This window comes from Ipomoea nil, unplaced genomic scaffold, assembly GCF_001879475.1.
Source record: "Ipomoea nil cultivar Tokyo-kokei standard unplaced genomic scaffold, Asagao_1.1 scaffold1622, whole genome shotgun sequence".
Taxonomy (NCBI): domain Eukaryota; kingdom Viridiplantae; phylum Streptophyta; class Magnoliopsida; order Solanales; family Convolvulaceae; genus Ipomoea; species Ipomoea nil.
Window position 1 is genome coordinate 524,720 of NW_017618050.1, and position 20,459 is coordinate 545,178.

General features: G+C 36.9%; 4 protein-coding genes across 4 annotated transcripts; 3 read left to right on the forward strand and 1 right to left on the reverse strand.

Moving 5' to 3' along the window:
• Positions 1 to 195: 195 nt before the first annotated feature.
• On the forward strand, positions 196 to 3,514 carry LOC109191399 (exocyst complex component EXO70A1). The gene is made up of 2 exons (XM_019342047.1): positions 196 to 493; positions 725 to 3,514. Exon 2 carries the CDS (start codon positions 776 to 778, stop codon positions 2,795 to 2,797), a length of 2,022 nt encoding a protein of 673 aa, XP_019197592.1. The 5' UTR covers positions 196 to 493; positions 725 to 775; the 3' UTR covers positions 2,798 to 3,514.
• A 173-nt stretch (positions 3,515 to 3,687) lies between these two features.
• On the reverse strand, positions 3,688 to 6,074 carry LOC109191384 (trifunctional UDP-glucose 4,6-dehydratase/UDP-4-keto-6-deoxy-D-glucose 3,5-epimerase/UDP-4-keto-L-rhamnose-reductase RHM1-like). The gene is made up of 2 exons (XM_019342028.1): positions 4,551 to 6,074; positions 3,688 to 4,350 (listed from the first exon to the last, which is right to left on the reverse strand). Exons 1-2 carry the CDS (start codon positions 6,072 to 6,074, stop codon positions 3,907 to 3,909), a joined length of 1,968 nt encoding a protein of 655 aa, XP_019197573.1. The 3' UTR covers positions 3,688 to 3,906.
• Positions 6,075 to 9,422: 3,348 nt separating this feature from the next.
• On the forward strand, positions 9,423 to 12,186 carry LOC109191403 (serine/arginine-rich splicing factor RSZ22A-like). Its single transcript, XM_019342052.1, has 6 exons — positions 9,423 to 9,529; positions 9,893 to 9,994; positions 10,535 to 10,623; positions 10,898 to 11,126; positions 11,291 to 11,401; positions 11,819 to 12,186. Exons 2-6 carry the CDS (start codon positions 9,906 to 9,908, stop codon positions 11,853 to 11,855), a joined length of 555 nt encoding a protein of 184 aa, XP_019197597.1. The 5' UTR covers positions 9,423 to 9,529; positions 9,893 to 9,905; the 3' UTR covers positions 11,856 to 12,186.
• Positions 12,187 to 14,637: 2,451 nt separating this feature from the next.
• Positions 14,638 to 17,838, forward strand: LOC109191400 (probable plastid-lipid-associated protein 8, chloroplastic). Its single transcript, XM_019342048.1, has 4 exons — positions 14,638 to 14,948; positions 15,743 to 15,866; positions 16,757 to 16,936; positions 17,484 to 17,838. The coding sequence occupies exons 1-4, from the start codon at positions 14,742 to 14,744 to the stop codon at positions 17,678 to 17,680; spliced, it is 708 nt and encodes a 235-aa protein (XP_019197593.1). The 5' UTR covers positions 14,638 to 14,741; the 3' UTR covers positions 17,681 to 17,838.
• The last annotated feature ends 2,621 nt before the right edge of the window (positions 17,839 to 20,459 follow it).

A 20,459-nucleotide genomic window follows, 5' to 3' on the forward strand; every position in this document is an offset into this window, starting at 1 on the left:
CTTAGTAGCTTTTAAAAAACACTTAGTATTAATATTAGACATATATTTTTGCGTATCATACGTATAAAATACTAGTCAAATAATAAATGGAAGAAAAGCACAATTAATGAAACGCATAGTACAATCATTTAACACTAACGTTATTTACTGGGTAAGTGGGGTGGCAAGACTGAATTGTTTATTGAGAAAAGAGAAATCAGTCAGAAAAGACAGAATCGGCTCACAGGATTCACACTGTCAAAAATAAAAGTGTGAGAGAGAAAGAGAAAGAGAAAGAGAGACCACCGCGAAGGGGGAGAGTGTTTGCTGCTGCTGCTACAAAAGCCCTGCCTTTTCCGATTACCAAAAATCGAGCTTTTAGGGTTTTTGATTTTCTTTCTAAATCTTCACTGAATCACTTTTTCTTCAGTTCTAGCTGGACTCGATCTGGACATCAAAATCTATTCTTCGTGCTGGAATCTACTACAAACTACGGAGTACGGAGTATTTCTTTGTAAGTTCCTCCACCTTTTTCTATTACCATTTCTCTGCAACTACCTTCAACTATATTGTATTATTGTGTTGTTGATTGATTGCTGTTTAGTTGGGGACTTGGAGCTGTACTATACGGTTTGCTTCCTCGGTGTGAAGAGGGGGTTGGTTGGTGAGGGTTTGGTGAACGGACAGAAATGCGAGTGCGTTTTTCTCAGAATTTGGAATGATTTTTTTAATTTTTTTTTGCTAGGGTAAATAAAGCGATGAAATGATTTTGATTGTGATTTGAGGGGTTGGATCAATGGAGCAAGGGATTGAGGATCATTTGGTATCTGCCAGGAAATCTCTGCGGAGTAATTTGGAGAAATCGAAGGCACTAGGTTTGTCGCTTCAGAAAGCTGGGCCGAGATTTGCTGAGATTAGTCAGCGGTTGCCGTCTCTGGAGGCAGCAATTCGACCAATTAGAGCTCAAAAGGATGCTCTTTCGGCTGTTGCAGGTCACATTAACCGTGCAGTGGTTCCTGCCACAGCTGTGCTCAAGGTGTTTGATGCTATTCATGGGCTTGAGAAGTCTTTATCTGATCCCCAATCGGATCTCGTGGGCTACCTGGGCGTGCTCAAGAGGCTTGAAGAGGCTTTGAGGTTCTTGGGAGAGAATTGCGAGATGGCCATTCAGTGGCTGGCTGATATCGTCGAGTACCTTGAGGACCACCGGGTTGCTGATGGCAGGTTTATTTCCAATTTGAAAGAGGAACTCAGTGGTTTGCGCAAATTGCAAAGCGGGGAGGAAAAAGCCCTCCTTGATGGAGGGCTTCTTGTGATTGCTCTTGACAGATTAGAGAATGAGTTCCGGCGCCTCTTGACAGAAAATAGTGTTCCATTGCCAATGTCAGATCCTCCCTTACCAGGGGAGCAGGCCTGCATAGCTCCTTCTCCTCTCCCAGTTTTTGTCATACAGAGACTACAGGCTATTCTTGGCCGATTGATTGCCAATAATAGGCTAGAGAACTGCATTTCCATCTATGTTGAGGTTCGCAGTTCAAATGTCCGGGCAAGTTTGCAGGCACTTAACCTGGATTACCTTGAGATTTCTGTTTCTGAGTTCAATGATGTGCTGAGCATAGAAGGCCACATAGCTCAGTGGGGTAGGCATTTAGAGTTTGCAGTTAAGCATCTTTTTGAGGCTGAATATAAACTATGTAATGATGTGTTTGAGAGGTTAGGATTGGATGTGTGGATGAGTTGCTTTGCTAAGATAGCCGCACAGGCAGGGATTCTTGCATTCCTTCAATTTGGAAAGACCGTTACCGAGAGTAAGAAGGATCCAATCAAGTTATTAAAGTTGTTGGATATCTTCTCATCATTAAACAAGCTAAGATTGGATTTTAATAGGCTTTTTGGTGGGACAGCTTGTGCTGAAATCCAAAATCTCACAAGAGATCTCATCAAAAGGGTGATTGAAGGGGCCTGTGAAATCTTTTGGGAACTTTTGCTTCAAGTTGAATTGCAGAGGCAAACACCACCTCCGTCAGATGGCAGTGTTCCAAAACTGGTTATCTTTATCACTGAGTATTGCAATAAGTTGTTAGGGGATGATTATAAGCAAATCCTCACCCAAGTTCTGGTCATTGAAAGAAGTTGGAAGCACGAAAAATTTCAAGAGCGGCTTCTCATTGATGAGTTACTGAATATTATGAAAGCAGTTGAACTGAATTTAGAAACATGGTCAAAGGGCTATCAAGACAGTGTGTTGTCATTTGTTTTCTTGATGAACAATCATTGGCATTTGTACAAACATTTGAAAGGAACCAAGCTCGGGACCGTACTTGGAGATTCTTGGTTACGAGAGCACGAACAGTACAAGGATTACTATTCTGCATTCTTCTTGAAAGAGAGCTGGTCCAAGCTTCCTGCTTTGTTAAGCCGGGAAGGTCTTATTTTGTTCTCAGGTGGGCGTGCTACTGCTCGTGATCTTGTCAAGAAAAGACTGAAAGCTTTCAATGAGGCTTTTGATGACATGTATAAGAAACAGTCCAACTGGGTCATGCTTGACAAAGACCTACGGGAAAAGACATGCCAACTGATAATTCAGGCAATAGTTCCTGTATATCGGAGCTACATGCAGAACTACGGGCCATTAGTTGAACAAGATGCAAGTGCCAGCAAATATGCAAAATACACAGTTCAGACTCTTGAGAAAATGCTCAACTCTCTATTTCATCCCAGGCCAGTGAGACATGGCAGTTTTAAAGTCCGGCAGCCTAGTGGAAAATTCAACAATAGCGTTACAGATCAGCTTCCGAGTTCTCCTAACATGAAATAAATGGTTGAGGATTACTGGTAAGGCCATGGTTTAAATGAAAAAGGAACCTTGAAGTCCTACACCTCTGTGTTGTAGATGTCATTGGTTACTTTGTATATAGTAAGTTCTCGTAGGATCTATTGTGGATCACTTGGGCCAGCTTCAATTGAAGGAAAGAAAAGCACTTGTTCTTGATGGTTTTGACATGGGACTTTGGTTGCATGGCTTATGGGGGAATTAATATCCACGAAATTTTCAGGGAGCACGTTACTCTTGAAGATAACCTGGCAAAACAACACATTAATTATTACCTGGGCCCTTAAAGGTAAGATTTGAAGAAAACGTTTCCAGTTAATGCTATTTATTCCATTTTCCATCAAGAGTGTGGTCAGTCAGTCATTCTGCCACAAGTTAAGCAGTGGATACCTGTATTGCGGTCTGCTTGTCCATCACAATTATTAGGTCCGTGTTGCGTCTAGAGCTTTAGCAGTAACACCGTTCGCCCCAAAAAAAAAAACTGTGCTAGAACCTCTAGATTTATTTGTTCATTGTGCCTCTAGCTGTATACAAGCTTACAAATGCCTTAATATGTCAATTGTACTAAAGCCATGAGTCTCAGGGCAATAGTCTATTTCAATAATCAATTCTTGCATTATGTACTATTAATTGTTTTGCACTTTTGCTTGTGAAAAATCACTGCAGAATTGATTGGTTCAATCTTAGTTCCTTTATGTTCTTTGTCTCAGTCTTAATGTACTTGTATTGAGGATTAGATGCTCTTACTTTGGCTAACCATACTGCATTTTTTGATGTTGTAGTTGCTACTAATCACCTTTGGGGTGTCGGGATGGATCATTAAAACTATAGTTACTCTCTAAAATCTAAATAGAGAGAATATATACTTGTGAAAATTTGAGAATAACTTTTTCTATGTTTTATAGAGTTCAAGTACATGAGAATTACATATACAAGAAACCATGGTAAGAAGCCAATCTACATATTTGTATTCTAAAAAGAAAAAAAAAAAAAAAAGGAAATGAGTAAAAGTACAAGAACACTTCTGTCTGAGTTATACATATGGATTGTACTGATGTATTGCTTCTACCTGCAAAATATGTTAAAAGCAGTATTCATGTTTTCCTGTTGGGTTGGAAGACATACTTGATGACGGAATCCTTAATTGATAACAATTGTGGGAACTCTTTCTTGAGCTTTGTCATGTCCAGCTCGTTGTTACTTCTGGGAGCAACGATCACCTTAGCTTGCTCTTCTAAACTGAAATTCTGCCACTTGAACCCGGGGTCTATATACTCCCGGTACAACTCGAGAATCTCATTGTGGCTTATGACTCCTGGGTTGGTGAAGTTCCATATACCTCTGCAGTTGCGTTTTGCCATCTCAATGGAGATTGGCAGTAGCTCGTCCAACACAGTCATGCTGTTGGGGATGTTGACCACCTTGTTGTATCTCGAGATCTTTGTTATAAAGTTTCTGGGATTGGTAAGATCGGATGAGATGGGCATACGTACTCTGAGAGTGCACACATTGTCATATTCTCTCAGTAATTCCTCCACCTGCATAAATTGTGAATTTCATTACTTAATTTCTTCTTCTTCTTGTGTTGTGTAACACAGCTACAATACAGGTAGAGCCGTCAAAACGGGCACGGGCTTGGCCTATTATTGGCGGGCTTTTTAGCTCGTTCTGCTTCTGCCTGTCCGTTTCGACAGCTCTAAATACAGGTTGGTTCACGAAGATGAGATGAGATGATTACCATGGCTTTGGTGTTGGAGTAAAATGAGCCAGTAAAATTAGGCTTATCTTCCTCCTTGAATCCAATCCCAGAACCCTGTGGGTGCTTCTCATCATACTCAAATATGCACCCAGTCGCAAAGTTCATCACCAACAGCCCATTTTCTCTGCAAACATCTGCCAAGGTTAGAGTTCCGACCACATTTGTCCTTATGGTTTCAGTTTTATGCGACTCGCACCAGTCCACATTCGGCCTGCCTGTGATTCCAGCCGCGTTGAACACATGCGTAGGCCTTGCCCTCGCTATGTCTCGGACCAACGCTCCCCTGTCCTGTAACCTTCCCGTTCCATACTCGTACATTATCCCCCCTTGTTGACACAGGTTCCCCAGCAATCCCCCAATCCACCCTGTCCTCCCATAAATCAGGAATTTCAACCCCGTGCCCATGTTTCTGCCTCTCGCGAGCAGCTGCAATGCCCCGTCATAATCGTGGGAGGGCATTGCTATGGAGACTTTGGGATGGGGATGAAGCGCTGGGGTCACACCCCCCCACCAGTCTGAGTGATTTGTGTACCATTCTAGCGTCTTTTTCAGCCCTTCTTCCCATGGAGTGGTCTCCTCCCATCCCAGCTGCTTTAGCTTCTGATCATCCAAGAAATACCTCTTGTCATTGAACGGCCGGTCGTGAACCGTCTCTATCGCCTCCTTTGAGCTCCGGCCGAATAGCTTGCACACGTCCTCCGCCACGTCCAGCACGCGCCTCTCCTTCCTCGTCCCGATGTTGTACACGTGCCCGATCACGCCCTTGTGGAGGATAACGTCGAACGCCTCGGCCACGTCGTCGGAGTAGAGGTAGCTCCTCACGTTGGTGCCGTCGCCGTGGACCGGGAGCCGCTCCCCCTTCATGGCCAAGAGGATGAACTTGGGGATGAGCTTCTCTGGGAACTGGTTCGGGCCGTACACGTTGTTCCCCCGCGTGGTGATCGTGGGCAGGCCGTAGGATCTGTGGTACGCCATCACCAGCATCTCTGCCCCGGCTTTCGTCGCCGAGTACGGGTTCGTCGGGAGCAGCCGGGACGCCTCCGGGTTCCCCACGTCCGTCAACAGATCCGTCTCGCCGTACACCTCGTCAGTGCTGACGTGGATGAACCGCCGCACTCCGCCGGTCACCTTGCACGCCTCCAGCAGCACGTGGGTCCCGTATATATTGTTGTTAGTGAACTCGAACGAGTTCCCGAACGAGTTATCCACGTGAGTCTGCGCCGCGAAGTGCATTACCGTGTCGAATCTCTCCTCCGACAATACGTAGTTGATGAGATCAGCGCTGGTGACGTCAGCTTTTACGAACTTGAAATTCGGGGAGGATAAACTGGGATTCAGATTAGCTAGGTTAGAACAATAATCCAGCTTGTCCAGCCCTACGATTCTGTAGTTTGGATAGCGCGTGACGAGGCGGTTGGTTACATGGGAGGCGATGAAACCCGCCGCCCCGGTGATAAGGATGTTTCCGGGCACGTACGGCGTTGGTCCTTGAGATGACGTCATTGCCTGGAATTTCACTGTAGAACCGAACCAAACCAAATTTACCCCTTTTTGATCAACGTAACAAAAAGGAGATCAGATGAGGAAGACGATGAATGTTTTGCTAGATTCAGAGTTTGAGAAGCACAATAGTCGCATGCCGTTAGAGAGACAAAAGGGTCTAAGAGGAACGTGTTGTGTTTCCCGTGATTCACTATAATCATTGCATTGCATGCATGCTTGCAAGCATTACTCTCCCCATTATATATGTGTCATTGTTTTCCTTCAATTTATAGCAATATACAAATTTTATTTTATGCAATAATTATATAAACTTGCTCTGTAATAATAATAATAATAATAATAATATAATAACTATAAAAAGAATTTTATCGACTCATTAATTTTTAGACAAATTTAATATTTAAGATTATTTGAATTTTTTCTAAACCTATTTTGAGATTTTTTTTTTTGGTGACGAAGAAACTCACCGTTATTACTTGAGGATACGTATCGGTAAACTTCTTGTGACCTTAGTTGGCAAATGATCACAAAAAGGAAAATTAGTCTAAGTTGTCTATAACTTATCGGTTTAAACCAAAAGGTCTATAAATCACACTCACATTGATGGCCAAGTTTGCAGTCTTGCAGATGAATAAGATGGTGGATACCTCAAGTACTAGGATAATCGAGCTGAAAAAGCTTATAGAGACCGCTGAAAAGCAAAATACCAAACTGAAGAAGCTTCTACACACTGCTGAATAGGAAAAAACAGAGAGCATCATATATGCAGAGACCACTGAAATGGAAAAAAGACAGATAAACATGATTGTAGAGACCATAGAAACACAACAAACCAAGCTACGTTCAGAGGTAACCCAACTGAATGTGACTGTGGATATCGCAAGGGAAAGCACGACCAAGTAGTTGGAATGGTTTCAACACTGTATAAAAGGGTTAATTTTTAAAATGATCACAATGATGAAGGAGATTGCGGGCGTAGAGAGACATGAAACTTGCCAAGCTTAAGGCCATCCTCTTGGAAGAAGTAAATTGCGAGTGAAACTTATGTTACATTGTTTGTCATTTCATACCCTAGATTTGTATGCTTTTCTAATTTAATTTCTATGGTGAACAACCCATAGAAAATTGCTTTGATACCCTATGAGAATAATAGTTTTAGGAATGATAGTATTATTGATCAATTCATTGTATTTAGAATATATATATATAGGGAGTACTACTCGCTAGCTAATTCCAAGAAGACTCTTTCTCTCTACTTGAACAAGCAAATTGTTGACGAAAGCTACTCATTAGGGAAATCGTTGACTCAGGAACAACTCGTTAGCCTTGCCTCTAAGGGTGAGGTCAAGGACGCCGCCAATGTAGTGCTGATCGCCGCCGTTGGAAAGCGGTGAGAGGGGGAATTATTATGCAATGCTCATTCGGCGAAAGGGTGGTGGAGTTCGGAATGAAAGTGAAAGAAGGCAGCAATGTCCATGTCAGCAAGAATGATAGAAGAAGAAACAAAAAAATATACATATCAACAAAATATTACCGGTAATATGTAGGAAACTTGTAAAAAAAAAATTTGTGAAAAAAATAATGGTTTATGGCTCGAAATATATGTTATGAAAGGTCAGGTTGCAGCATGACTAATCATTCAGGGTGCGGGATGACACTTTAGCCTAATTAAAATAAACATTAATGTAATTTTTAAACATTATTATTATTATTATTATATTATTATTATATTATACTGGTAATTCACCCGCGCGATGCACGGGAAAAAAAATTATGTTATTATAAATATAAATAAAAAATGAAAAAATAAAATATTTTAAATTATTTAATATAATAATATTTTTGAGCTTTATTGGTCAAGTATTTATTATTTTTATAGAATACAAAATTACAATTAAAATTAAAATTATAATTTTGTATGGTTAATATAATCTCTAATTATGTGCATATTCAAATAAATTTATAGAGAGAATTTACATAATTACATCGATTTATTCTTAATTGTATTTCATCTATATTATAATTTTCACAATACGAATAATAACTAAGATAATTACATTTGGAAAGCAAATTTCAAATTTTGTAGGTGTAAATTTAAACTCTAATTGTACACATTTTTTATATGATTATATAATATATAGCTATTTTATTTTTCAAAAGTATATTTTTTATATGATTATATAATATATAGCTATTTTATTTTTTAAATGTTGTGTGTTTTTTTTTTTTTTTTTTTTATAATAAAGGATGTTGTTGCATTAATTGTAACATTAAATATTTCCCAAACCATATAGCTTTATTAAATAAAGGATTATTATTGTTGTTGTTGTTATTATTATTATTATTATTATTATTATTATTTTTATTTATTATTATTATTATTATTATTATGAAATAGATGTATACCGTTTAGATCATTTTACATGTTAACCGCTAATCTAAACAACTAATTTTATCAAATATTTTTTTTTACAAAATTCGCTAACACTAACCGCTAATCACTGATTGCCAAACAAGGCCATAATCTAAAATGAAATTAAAATAAAATTTAAAAGTTTCTAATGGTAAAATTCAAGTATAAAATTATTTTTTTTAATGTTATTATTAGCCAAGCTTGCCATATAGGCTATAGTGAGGTGGGCCAGTGTTGTATGCCTCTTTGGCTCTTTACGTGTCTATATATCCTAGCTTCAGCTTGTTGCCTACATTATTTGGTATGCGGGATAGATCAATCTATTGAGTTAAAATTGTTTAAATAGTTGTAGAAAACATAATCGAGTTCAATTTATTATTTGCTCAAAGCTTATTTTGCAGGCCAATAGTAGTACAGAGTATTTCTTAGTACTAAGAATGATAATGAGTCGTGGCGGGCAACAAATTGAAACGAGAAGGAAATATAAATTATTGATAAAAATGAAAAACTTTTGAAAGATAGACAAGATTAGAAAAAGATCAGAATATTTGGGATTCATTTCTTGTCAAAAACGCATGTCCTCATGCGTTTGAGCTTTGTTTCATGACGGCTAAAAAATTGGGGATGAAGGGAAAGTGCTAAGAAGAAGAACAAGGCGTTTGGACGTAGCAAATCGCACGCATTTGACGAGTTGCATAAAATAATATAAATATTCAAATATAATAACTAAACGAGTAAGTTTAGGAGAAGAGCGGTGATGAATTATCAAATGTTGGTTTTAAATTAATGTAAGTAATTATGTAAGAGAAAAACGAGCAACTGTAATTTTTTTTATTATCGAGGGGAGGTTTTGTAATTATGCTAAAATTAGGGGTCTAGTTATAGAAGATATTAGACACTGACGTTTTTTTGGCAATTAAGTTTCATGCATTCTTAACTTTTTGTCTATATTATTGTACTCCTCGACGCGATATTGCCTCTCTCTCTTCATACATCCTCTCTGCGGTGGGCTAGGGTTTTGCGTTCAAATCTAGGGTTTCAGGTGAACAACTTTTTTTCCTCTCTTTTGCTCAATCTCTTATCAGCATGCGTATAATGGATCTGTGTATATACGCGCGATGTTGAATGATGAATCTATGCTTGTTTTGTACCATTGTCTTTCTCTAGATGATGAAGCACTATTTTCAAATCCTCAGAACAAGATCCGTTTTTTTTTTTTTTTTTTTTTTTTTTTAATAGTTATTTATTTTTAAAATTTCTGGTTGGATGTAAGAAGTTCAGGCTTCTAGGGTGGTGTATGTGTTGGTTTGTTTACGCACACGCGTTTCGTCGATGCTTATGCTGAATAATTTGCTTCGTGAATTTGGAAATTCTAAACATAGCTAATTGGGTTGTATTTGTATAGGTGTTTATTCGTGATGTCAAGAGTATATGTTGGAAATTTGGACCCTAGGGTCACTGAACGAGATCTTGAAGATGAGTTCCGTACCTTTGGAGTGATAAGAAGGTATAAAAATTAGCTGAGCTCGTGTTTGTTTTTTCTCATTCAAATGTTTCATCTTACTGGATATTTTGAAGTTCATGTTTTTATGCTTACATCTATGTATATCCATAAATAAGCCTATAGATAACTACTTGGGGTTCCATAATATTGTGTTTCACTGACTTGTCAGTTTTCGTTTTAGAAGCAAAAAATTGAGGCTTCTATATGCTTGAGCATATTTATGGTGTGTGTGAGTCTGAATGTGATTGCATATCACAAAAACTTTGTTTATTTCCAGAAGAATTAATTATTGTGGAATGGACCTATTTGTATTTGCTACATTGATAATTATATTTATTTTCTTGGGTTGCAATATATCTGTTTCTACACACAAATTTAAATTAATCACATCGAGAATGTTCTTTGCTGTATTCTCCTATATATAAAATGTAAAAGGACATCTCTTGTTTTGCTGAACACAATTCACCATCAAAATTTACTTGAATACTACTTCCCCTATAAATACTTTAGCCATTTTATCTTATTAAGAAAATTTTCTTGTAGTGTTTGGGTTGCAAGAAGGCCACCTGGTTATGCTTTTATCGATTTTGATGACCGAAGAGATGCACAGGATGCAATCCGGGAATTGGATGGTATGAGCTTTGATTTCCTGGAATGGACTTATAAAATTATTTGTATCTAAGATCTTATGAACACTTAATTGGTATATGATTACTTCATTTTTTTTCCTGATGACAGATAAATTAGCAACAAAACTATCTTTAAACTCCAGTCAAATAGACCTTCAATTTGTTCATTTTTAAAGCTTCTCTGTTATGAATAAAAATTTTTTTTGTTGCTGATCTCTCTTTGTTACATGTGTCATTTTGATTTGGCATACATTATCCTTTCTATTATCTGGGGTAGGTAAGAATGGTTGGAGAGTTGAACTCTCTCACAATTCCAGAGGTGGAGGTGGGGGACGTGGCGGTGGAGGAGGACGTGGTCGCTCTGGTGGTTCTGACTTGAAGTGCTATGAATGTGGCGAAGCTGGTCATTTTGCACGTGAGTGCCGGCTCCGCGGGGGTGGGGGTGCAGGAAGGCGTCGCAGTCGCAGCCCACCTAGATATAGGAGGAGCCCAAGTTATGGTCGAAGGTGAGAATCAAGAATACATATGAAGCACTTACAACATTATTTTTTGTGTATATTAGCTGGGACGTAGTTATAAATTATAGTAATGGAATTATGCTTCATAATTTGCAGTTTGAAATGTTTTCATCTGTATATACTTTTCTTGATATTGTTGTATACCATGGCAGGAGTTACAGTCCTCGTGGTCGTTCCCCTCGTCGCCGCAGTGTGTCTCCTCGTGGCCGTAGCTACAGCCGATCTCCTTACCGTGGACGGGATGAAGCTGCTTATGCTAACGGGTGAAAAATCTATTAAATACTTTTACAAAACTATTTTCTAGCTCATGATGGAATAACTTGAGTCTAGCCTTATTAATTGAACTAGACACATAAAATAGGATGGAACGAGTAATATTTTATGCATTCTTCTTGTACATCTTGCATGTTAAAACTTTCTAAAGAGTGCATTAGTGGTTGGGACAAACAAGCTAACAAGTTGAGTGTTTTTTTAAACCCTCTTATTCAACAATCAAGAAGCAATTAGGTCACCTAAACAAGGTCTTAAGTGTTCTTTGAATTGTTTGATTGGCATTGGTATTACTAGGAAGGTTGAAGTAATTCAAACCTTTTATGGAGTACTATTTTTTAAGGCTGTAATGTTAATGATAATTTGCACTTTTCATCTTTTGACATGTATTTTTGTGGTCATATTTGCAGAAATGGTCTCAGGGAACGACACAGAAGCAGGAGCTGAAGCAATGGAATATTGTTTCCAGATGCATTACCAAACATTTGGAATTGTGTTTTTACTTAGCTTGAACTAGATCACAACTATGTAAGTGGGGCCACCATTTTGCTTCAACTGCTGGATTTGGTTAAGTTTTCCTTTCTTTTGATACTAAGTGTATTGGCTTCATAGTATATGTTCCTTGCTGAACTTAGTATCTAGTTACTGTTGCTTTGAATTTTATAGACGATTGGATCTATGGTAGGTAATATTTTATTGAGAAGAATATATCTCTAAAGACACTGCTAAATGTTTTTCTGTTTTTGTGCCGAGGTGTCGTCCTGGTACTACTGCTTCATTGGTTTGGTTTCTGCTTCTACACTCCGTGGTTTTGTTCTTCTCTGCCCTGCTGTGGGATCTTCAATTTGAATGATTGTGGACCCCAGCTGGCTACTTCGCTAGAAGCTTCTATTTGTTTGAATCTCTGCAGCTATGATGCGTCTCACCTCAAATCATAGTGGTATTTCTTTAACATATTAAGGATGAGGAACAGCTTCAAACACTTCTGGCAGGTATTTAATCTGTTCCAGAGATGTTGGGGATTTAATCTTGTCCTTAATCCACATTAGATTCATACTCCAATTGAGTTGCTATGTCCGGGATCCTAAATTCCAATAGTGGTGAGAAGTTCGAATTGGATTAAGTGTGCCTATATAGGATCATTTTAAACCACACCTACTCAATTATTTTTTCTGTTAGTGCTGCATCTCTTTTTAAAAGAGTTTGGTTTTGTTGGGTATTCATTTGCATATTTTCCAGTAGAAAAATGATTTAAATAGCAGTTAAAATATACAGGATAAATTTTATTTTCTCATCACAGGGGGGTCATGTCTTCTTTTTTATATCCTCCCCCCCAACTCTACCTGGATTAGAGACATTGAAAAGATCCAAACATATCTAAAATATGCCATTTAGATTTGATCTCCTTAATAGTTGGTGGTGCTTGCCATAATTGTAAGGAGTAATTTTTATTGTTACGTTAAGTGTGTTTTATTCTCCATTATTTGTCGCCATAGTATGGGTGGGCTGTGTTCATGTTCTGCAGTGTATAGAAACTGGAATTAGAGTAGTGAATTGGTCCCTATTTGCCTTCAAGTGAAGAGCTTGCTTGACTTCCTCCAATCATTTTTTCATCAAGTTGATTGAGACACGTCTTCATATCCAAGAACAGAGCTGGTTCTGGTATAATGCATTTTTGCCTGTTGTCACTAGTGAATTCTCCGTTACTACTATGGAATCCAAGAACATGGCTCGGTATGGCATAACCCTATTATGCTTGTCATCACTTGTGAATTCTGTTGCTCCGTTGGAATCCTACACCAAATAGCCTTCTTGTATAGCTTCTAGTCATTATTATTAGTCTTTTTTAAACCGTTACATCATCAAGGCTTGTATTCATTTTAGTTAGTTTTTATCATAAGTAAAAAAGTGACCTGCTTGTTGTATGAACTTGGGTGGGCATGTTTTCTTTGGCTGCTCAACCCTTTTTGACGAATTGCACATTGCATCCATGAACATGTGAGCCTCTCTTGGTCTCATATAATGTTAATTGTATACTTGAGATTTACCTTTTTGAAATGTTCTAGGGCGTTTTGCCCTAGAAATTCTGCCCCCCCTTGACCCTTGTACTTGCAGAACTGAATTGAGGCATGCGTGTATCTTTTTGGGGACATGTGTGTTTGTTTTATATGTTTACATTTTTGGGAAACAAACTGACATTCTTAGCCTTGAGAGAGTAGATAGGATAATTGTTTTCACCTCTTTGTGTGTGTGTGTGTGTGTGTGTTTGTGTTTGTGTTTCACAGCCTCGAGGGAAAATCTTCTCGGGAACTCAAGTGTTGTAATAAGTAATGTTGCTTGTAGCATCGTACTGTCACATTCCTTTATTAGATAATTAATAATGGCAACATGTGACTGGGTGTTTTTATACGATTATGTCAAATAGTTGGGCTACTCAAAGTTAACAGCATAAGTGTTACACATGCATATTACACTATTGCATACAAGAGAACATGTTTCTTGACATATAGTGTAAAGCAACTGCAAAGCAATGAAATTCAATTCCAAAACAATTTTTGATGAATGTAGTCTCTTATACACAAAAAGTGATACTATTTGTAGAATTGTAGTAATTGATTTGGCACTTAAAAAAACAAAGTATTCTTTGCATCTTGACCACTACATTTGCCTAGCTAATTTTTTTTAAAAAAAAAGAACTTTTACATCTAATCTTAGATTGAAGACTATCTCAAAAAGACTTAAGATTTCCCCTATTCTCATGGGGAACGAGTTACATACTTAGAATGGGCGTTATATGAAGAGATTGATAGAGTTTGAGAAACGAGACATCCAACCTAAGAGCAATAGCAATCTACAAAGCTGTTTTGCATGGAAAGTGGAGAAGACTTGAAATGAAACCCTAAAAGGATAAGAGAATTCGAAATGATCTTGTGGATAGGAACTATTGTCTCTTGAATTGGAATTGATTAAAGATAAGACTAGAGACCAAACTAAATTATTTTTAAAGAAATAAAAATATTGACTACAAGTTAATTAACTATGTACTAAAAATTTTGAAAGAATCATAATTACAAAGTTACAGATTTGATGATCAAATAAGAGATGTTGAATACACACATTTTGATAGTGATTTTCATTTATCTTCCTATTTAAAAAAAAAAAAAGTTAATAAAAACTTTGATCCTAAATAAATGTGACATGGTTGATCCTTGATGGTATTGGTCCCATTTGTGATTTCCCAAATCCATGTGGGTGGCTGAGAATGCACCATTCATCAAAACCCCAACCACCAATGCTCTATGCTCTCTCGTCTAAGCTCCGGAGCCATCAGCCATGGCCTCCATCTCCCTCCTCACTACTACTACTACTGCATCACCTCTCTCCCGCCCAGTTCCCTCGCCACTATGTTCTTCCATGAGGATTTCGCTTCCACTCCACCACCCCAAGAAGCTCCGCACGCGCTCAACACTTCACGCTTCTGCAGTTTCCGCACCGTCGCTATCCAAGCCCGATGATCTCGTCAATGCTCTTCTTTCTAAGGTACTCACCCCTTCACTTTTCCATCTGTTTATACTTCCCAGCAAAAAACTAGAAATCTCAAATAAACACGCACATATACACCTACTGTATGCTAATTTCAGATGTAATTGCCATTGCGTATGGACAAGTTTCCGCCGGACTAGAAAATCAAAATTATTTATCTGAAATTGAAGCGAATGTTACAGTTTTTGGTTGATTTTGTTGTCAACTACGGAGTATTTGTTTATATATTATGAAAGGAAGTTTTTTTTTTTTTTTTTTTTTTTTTTTTTTCTTTTAAAATAGGTAGAATAAATGAATGCTTCTGAAGTCCAGCAAAGAACGGTGTATTAACTATTCATAAATTGGAATTTTATTGCGAATTGTTTTTGCCCGGATAGGTGATTGAGGGGAAGGACACAAGATTAAGATTAAGATTGGCAGCCTCATCTGAGTTACTACACCCAATGTGGTGGGCTCAGCAAATTATACTATGAAAATGTGGACTGAAGGTTCATTTTTAGGTAGTATATCAAATAATGAACCTTCAGTGCATACAAAATGAACTTTCAAAAAAAAAATGAACGTTTAATGTATTAAAAATGAACATCCAGTGTATTAACAACAAACTTTATGTCGGTGGTTCACTTTGTAAGGTGAATTGTGGTCCATGGTATAATGATTGGGTAGGCCCAGCTAAGCACTTGTTCTCCCAGCTAAGAGGCTGAGTCACCGTGATTTGCCCTTCACCTGCCAGACCGGGGTGTGGGGCCCGCCTTTTGTGGGCAAGGGTTTAACTATTTTAATTTAACTAGGTTGTGCAAACAGATAGAGGAGTTTTGTTGACCACAGAAGAGCATGGAAAGGTGGCTGAGATGGCTAGTGATTTGGAGAGCTTCTGTGTTGATGAACCTGTTAAGTGCCCTCTAATATTTGGAGGTAATCCTTTCATTACATTTACTACTATGTCAGATGATACTTGCAATTCTTGAAACTTCTGTACTGCTATGCATCGATCTTAATTTTGTTTGCTAACTCATTCTTGTTGGGATTTCATAAGTAGTTACAAAAAACTTTTGAATTATGGTATGCAATTGATGTAACTTTACTCTTTCGTAATGCAAATAATGTAAAATGAATTAATAAAATACTCGGAACCTTGTTAAAGTTTCCGTTCTTTGGAAACCAGTGTCCCATTTATGTATCATCGCCTTTTTTCTTTGCTATGTGATTCTATTAAAGGTGCGAGTGTGTATATGTGTGTTTATTCATAAAATAAGTATGAATTCCTGTGCAATCAGTTGTAATTACATTGAAAAATAAGGGAGAAACATATGGCTTTACAAGCATGGGTTAGACTAGCTAATTGATTGGATTCAGTTTTTAGTGTGGTTTGGCCTACGTGCATTACAACCTAGTTGAGAGTAACCTCAGCCCAATCTTAGATCCTAACATGTATCATCACCTTTTTTTCTCTGCTATGTGATTCTATTGTGTTTGTGGGTGTGTATGTGTGTGTTTATTCATAAATCATAACATAAGTATGAGTTCTCGACTTCTCGTGCAATCAGTTGTAATTCTGTTTTCCAAACAATGATGAATTCAATATAAGTTAGATTTAGTCTGTTGCCTAGCCCTATGTTAATCTCAACTCTGTCTCCCGGAAGAACTTTGGATGAGCCAATGAGCTGAAGTGCTTATCCATACACATGGATTCACTTCTTGTTTTCTGAAAATTTGTCATTCTTTTAGTTACTATTCGTTTGTGGGTTTATACTTAATTTTCAGAAATTTAAAGAAGTATTATTAATTACAGAAATTCCTTACAGAATGGGATGTAGTCTACTGCTCAAATCCCACATCACCAGGCGGTCTCTATAGGAGTGCAGTTGGTCGCCTTTTCTTCAAAACCAAAGAAATGATTCAGGTTCTTGAAGCCCCTGACACCGTGAGAAACAAAGTCTCCTTCTCTCTTTTTGGATTCCTTGATGGAGAAGTTTCTTTGAAAGGTACCTTAATAATCGGCCAAAATTATTATTCTCTTTATTGTCTGCTGCTCCGTTTGGATATCTTTTAGAATTCGAGATTTGAGTAAAACATACATGTTAGATACTATTGCAGCTTTGATTGTTGTGTGCCAACAAACTGGCTGTTCCCTTATTCGAGCCCTTCACTGATATCGGCCCTGTTTGGTAAAAAATTGGCCTATAGGCCAATTTTGGCTTATTTGACCACTATTAATTGTTTGATTTAGTTAAAATATCAATAGAAATGTTTGGTTAATTAGCTTTTTGCAACTCTAAAAGGCTAAAATTCAAAAAGCTACTCCAAGCAACTTTTTCAATTAGCTTTTTGAGAAAAGAAATTATACCAAGCAGCTATCAGCTAACAGCTAATTTACCAAACACTTTTCTACAATCATCTAATGTTATCAACTATTTATACTCTTTAATTAACACAATCAGCTAACAGCAAACAGCTATCAGCTAACAACCATTTTACCAAACAGGGTCATCGTGTTCTTGTAATCTGTTTGTGATGAAATGAAATTCGCAGGGAAATTGAATGTTCTTGATGAAAAATGGATTCAAGTGGTGTTTGAGTCGCCTGAAATTAAGATAGGCGGGTTAGAAACGCGATATGGTGGCGAGAGTGAAGTTAAACTGGAGATCATATACATAGATGAGAAGATGAGGCTGGGAAAGGGGTCTAGAGGTTCATTATTTGTTTTCCAGCGACGAGGTACCTTTTAAATCTTCATATTGTACAAGTAAAACCGGCCTTGTGTGTATAGTTCAACAAGCTAGCTTATCCGATCCAAGAAAAATCATTGTTTTCTTATACATTTTGTGGTGATAGTTACATGAACCTTTTTAATGATGTTCAAGTTTCTAATATGTTAATGTTCAAATGCTAATTATCCTAACTTTTAACTCCCTACTACTTTATGTAGCGACTAATCGGCTATCCTTATCCCAGCAATACTCCCTCACTTTCAAAAGTGAAATTTGTAAATTCTTTACTATTTTCTCTACATCCCTACAATACGCTCTCACTCTCAAAAGTGGTCCTATGCATTTTCTATTATAAATATAATAATAAAATAAAAAATAAAAAATAAAAAAGGAAATAAAGTCAACTGCAAACTTGCTATTATAGCAAGCTTGCAAGTCACGTAACTAACAAAATAAAACAAACAAAAAAAATTACATTATCTCCCACATAATTTTGAAAGGAGTTTACTTGTTGGGATAAGGATAGCTTTAGTGTTACGTTGTATGTCGTTTTTTGTATCCCTTCCTGCTAGTGAGGCTCGACTAGCTAACATATTACTTTATTGGGGGATGTCCTTAGCGTTTTCCTATAAAATATTAGTATATTAAAGTCTCGATAATATAAAGAGGTGAAACTTGTTTTGTGACTCTAATTGACAAAGGATTACATAAAAGTAAACTAGTCTAGGTTGTCATGATTTACCGACACAAATTAAGAAAGCTAATAGACAAGTCTCATTGAGAGTCAAACTTAGAACTCTGAATTACCAAATTAGTTAGGGTTCCTACCTACATGTAGTATTTAAGCATTTATATATGGTATGATAGATTGATAGATACACTACAACTATGGAGTATTTTGTAATTTGTATACACTATACTACAAGTTTGAACTTTAAGTACTACCTAACATTTGGTAACAATAAAACCTTTTCCATTAGGTGCACGCAGTAGTACAGCTTGACTTGGTAAGTGGTAGATGTCCAGGTTCAATGAATGCAACTTAAAAACAAAAAAAAAAAATCTATTTTATTGATTAACATTGAAAAATTGAAATTTTTTAGAAATATTTGACCTTAAAATATATAGCTTTTATTTTGTACAGTTGAAAAATTCTTTATCAAGTAAAAATGCTCTATAATTTTTTTAAAGGGAAATGACCAATGCCCCCTCCCCCACATACGCGCACACGCGTGCACACACACACACACACACACACACACACACATATATATATATATACACACACACACACACACACAAACAAAAGTCCACTGGAGTGCTGACATCTGGATCGTCCAAATAAACTAACTTAAGTGCAGCACAAGAAGTCCTTATTAGTATTTCTAAAATCTTAATTTTGAAAATTAAAATACCCAATTATGCTGAACCATTCATTTATCGTAACTCTAATTTACTCTAATATTAGTTAATATTTATTATAGATTGTAAACAATATCGATTTTCAGTTAAAAAAATAATCGACTAAAAATAATACATTCAGATTCTGTCAATCACAATTTTTTATTTTATTTTATTTTATAAAAAGAACAATAATTTTTTAGTATCAATTAATTATTAATGGTAACCGACCAATGCTCACCCTAATGACGGTTATACCACGCCTTAGTATTCCATAAATCAGATGTAATATAGATGAACACATGCAAAGTTTATAGATAATAAAAGATAATAAAAAATAATGTGTGTTGGTAATTTTTAGGTGAGGAGGAATTCCGAGGTGCAGTGGTGAAGATTTGCGGTTCACGCGGTCCACACGCATTGAATTTCAGTCCGGTCCCCAAACGTGCAATATAAATTTCAAAGATGGACAGCTTTCGGTCCAGGTTCAATGAACCTTCCACCTATCATCTTCTACCGTATCTTACTCCCAACTTGCCTGTTTACCTTCCTACCCATTACCCATACATACATACCATCATACATGCTATTTTCAATCTATATAATATATGTCCATCACTCCATCACATCATTAATTAAACCCAATACTTCATTCTATCTATTCAACAACAATTTTTTATTTTATAATAGCATTCATATCAGTTTGAATTTCTCAATTTTTTTTTATAGAAACACCATTTTACCCACTATATTTTAATTATTTCTTTATCTATTTTATTTATAAATTTATAATTTTAATAAAAAATAATGAAACATGCTTACTGAATTTTCAAGTAGATAAATAGTATTTATAGATTTTTTTTTTTAAATAGCCATTCCCAGGCAACGACCGAAAATATGACCATTGTCTAGCAACGACTTAAATTTTGGCCGTTGATACGGCTAGCAACATCTAAAATTAATTAAATTGAGAGTGGCCACCAGCTGCCGGCCACTCTCAATCACCCAGGCGATACACGCGCCTGCCTGTCTTCTTTTTTTTTTTTTTTTTTTTTTTTTTTAATTCACAGACATAAACCGCTACTTGCAGGCCGAAGCTTTTCCAAAAAACTCAGCCTCACATCAGTGTTGAACTTGAGCATGAGTTATTTACTGTACAAAAAATTTAAAATTATTTGCTGTTAGGGATGCTCTAAGAGCATACATATACTAGTCTTAGTTTTTTTTTTTTTTTTTTCTTTTTTTGATTTTTGTCATTTCATGTAGGAAAGAGAGGGAGGAGGAGAGATGTAGCAAAGAAAAAAACACTGACATCAAAAGAAAAGAAAAAAAAATGCAAAACTCATTTACACGCCAACTAGGCGCAGCAGGTGCACAAAACGCGCACCTACCAAGT

Coding starts and splice junctions, on each gene's coding strand:
- LOC109191399 (XM_019342047.1), top strand. CDS start 776: ATGGAGCAAGGGATTGAGGATCATTTGGTATCTGCCAGGAAATCTCTG.
- LOC109191384 (XM_019342028.1), bottom strand. CDS start 6,074: ATGACGTCATCTCAAGGACCAACGCCGTACGTGCCCGGAAACATCCTT. Junction 4,351..4,550: donor ACTCCAACACCAAAGCCATG/GTAATCATCTCA, acceptor CAATTTATGCAG/GTGGAGGAATTACTGAGAGA.
- LOC109191403 (XM_019342052.1), top strand. CDS start 9,906: ATGTCAAGAGTATATGTTGGAAATTTGGACCCTAGGGTCACTGAACGA. Junction 9,995..10,534: donor ACCTTTGGAGTGATAAGAAG/GTATAAAAATTA, acceptor ATTTTCTTGTAG/TGTTTGGGTTGCAAGAAGGC. Junction 10,624..10,897: donor TGCAATCCGGGAATTGGATG/GTATGAGCTTTG, acceptor TATCTGGGGTAG/GTAAGAATGGTTGGAGAGTT.
- LOC109191400 (XM_019342048.1), top strand. CDS start 14,742: ATGGCCTCCATCTCCCTCCTCACTACTACTACTACTGCATCACCTCTC. Junction 15,867..16,756: donor GTGCCCTCTAATATTTGGAG/GTAATCCTTTCA, acceptor AATTCCTTACAG/AATGGGATGTAGTCTACTGC. Junction 16,937..17,483: donor TGGAGAAGTTTCTTTGAAAG/GTACCTTAATAA, acceptor TGAAATTCGCAG/GGAAATTGAATGTTCTTGAT.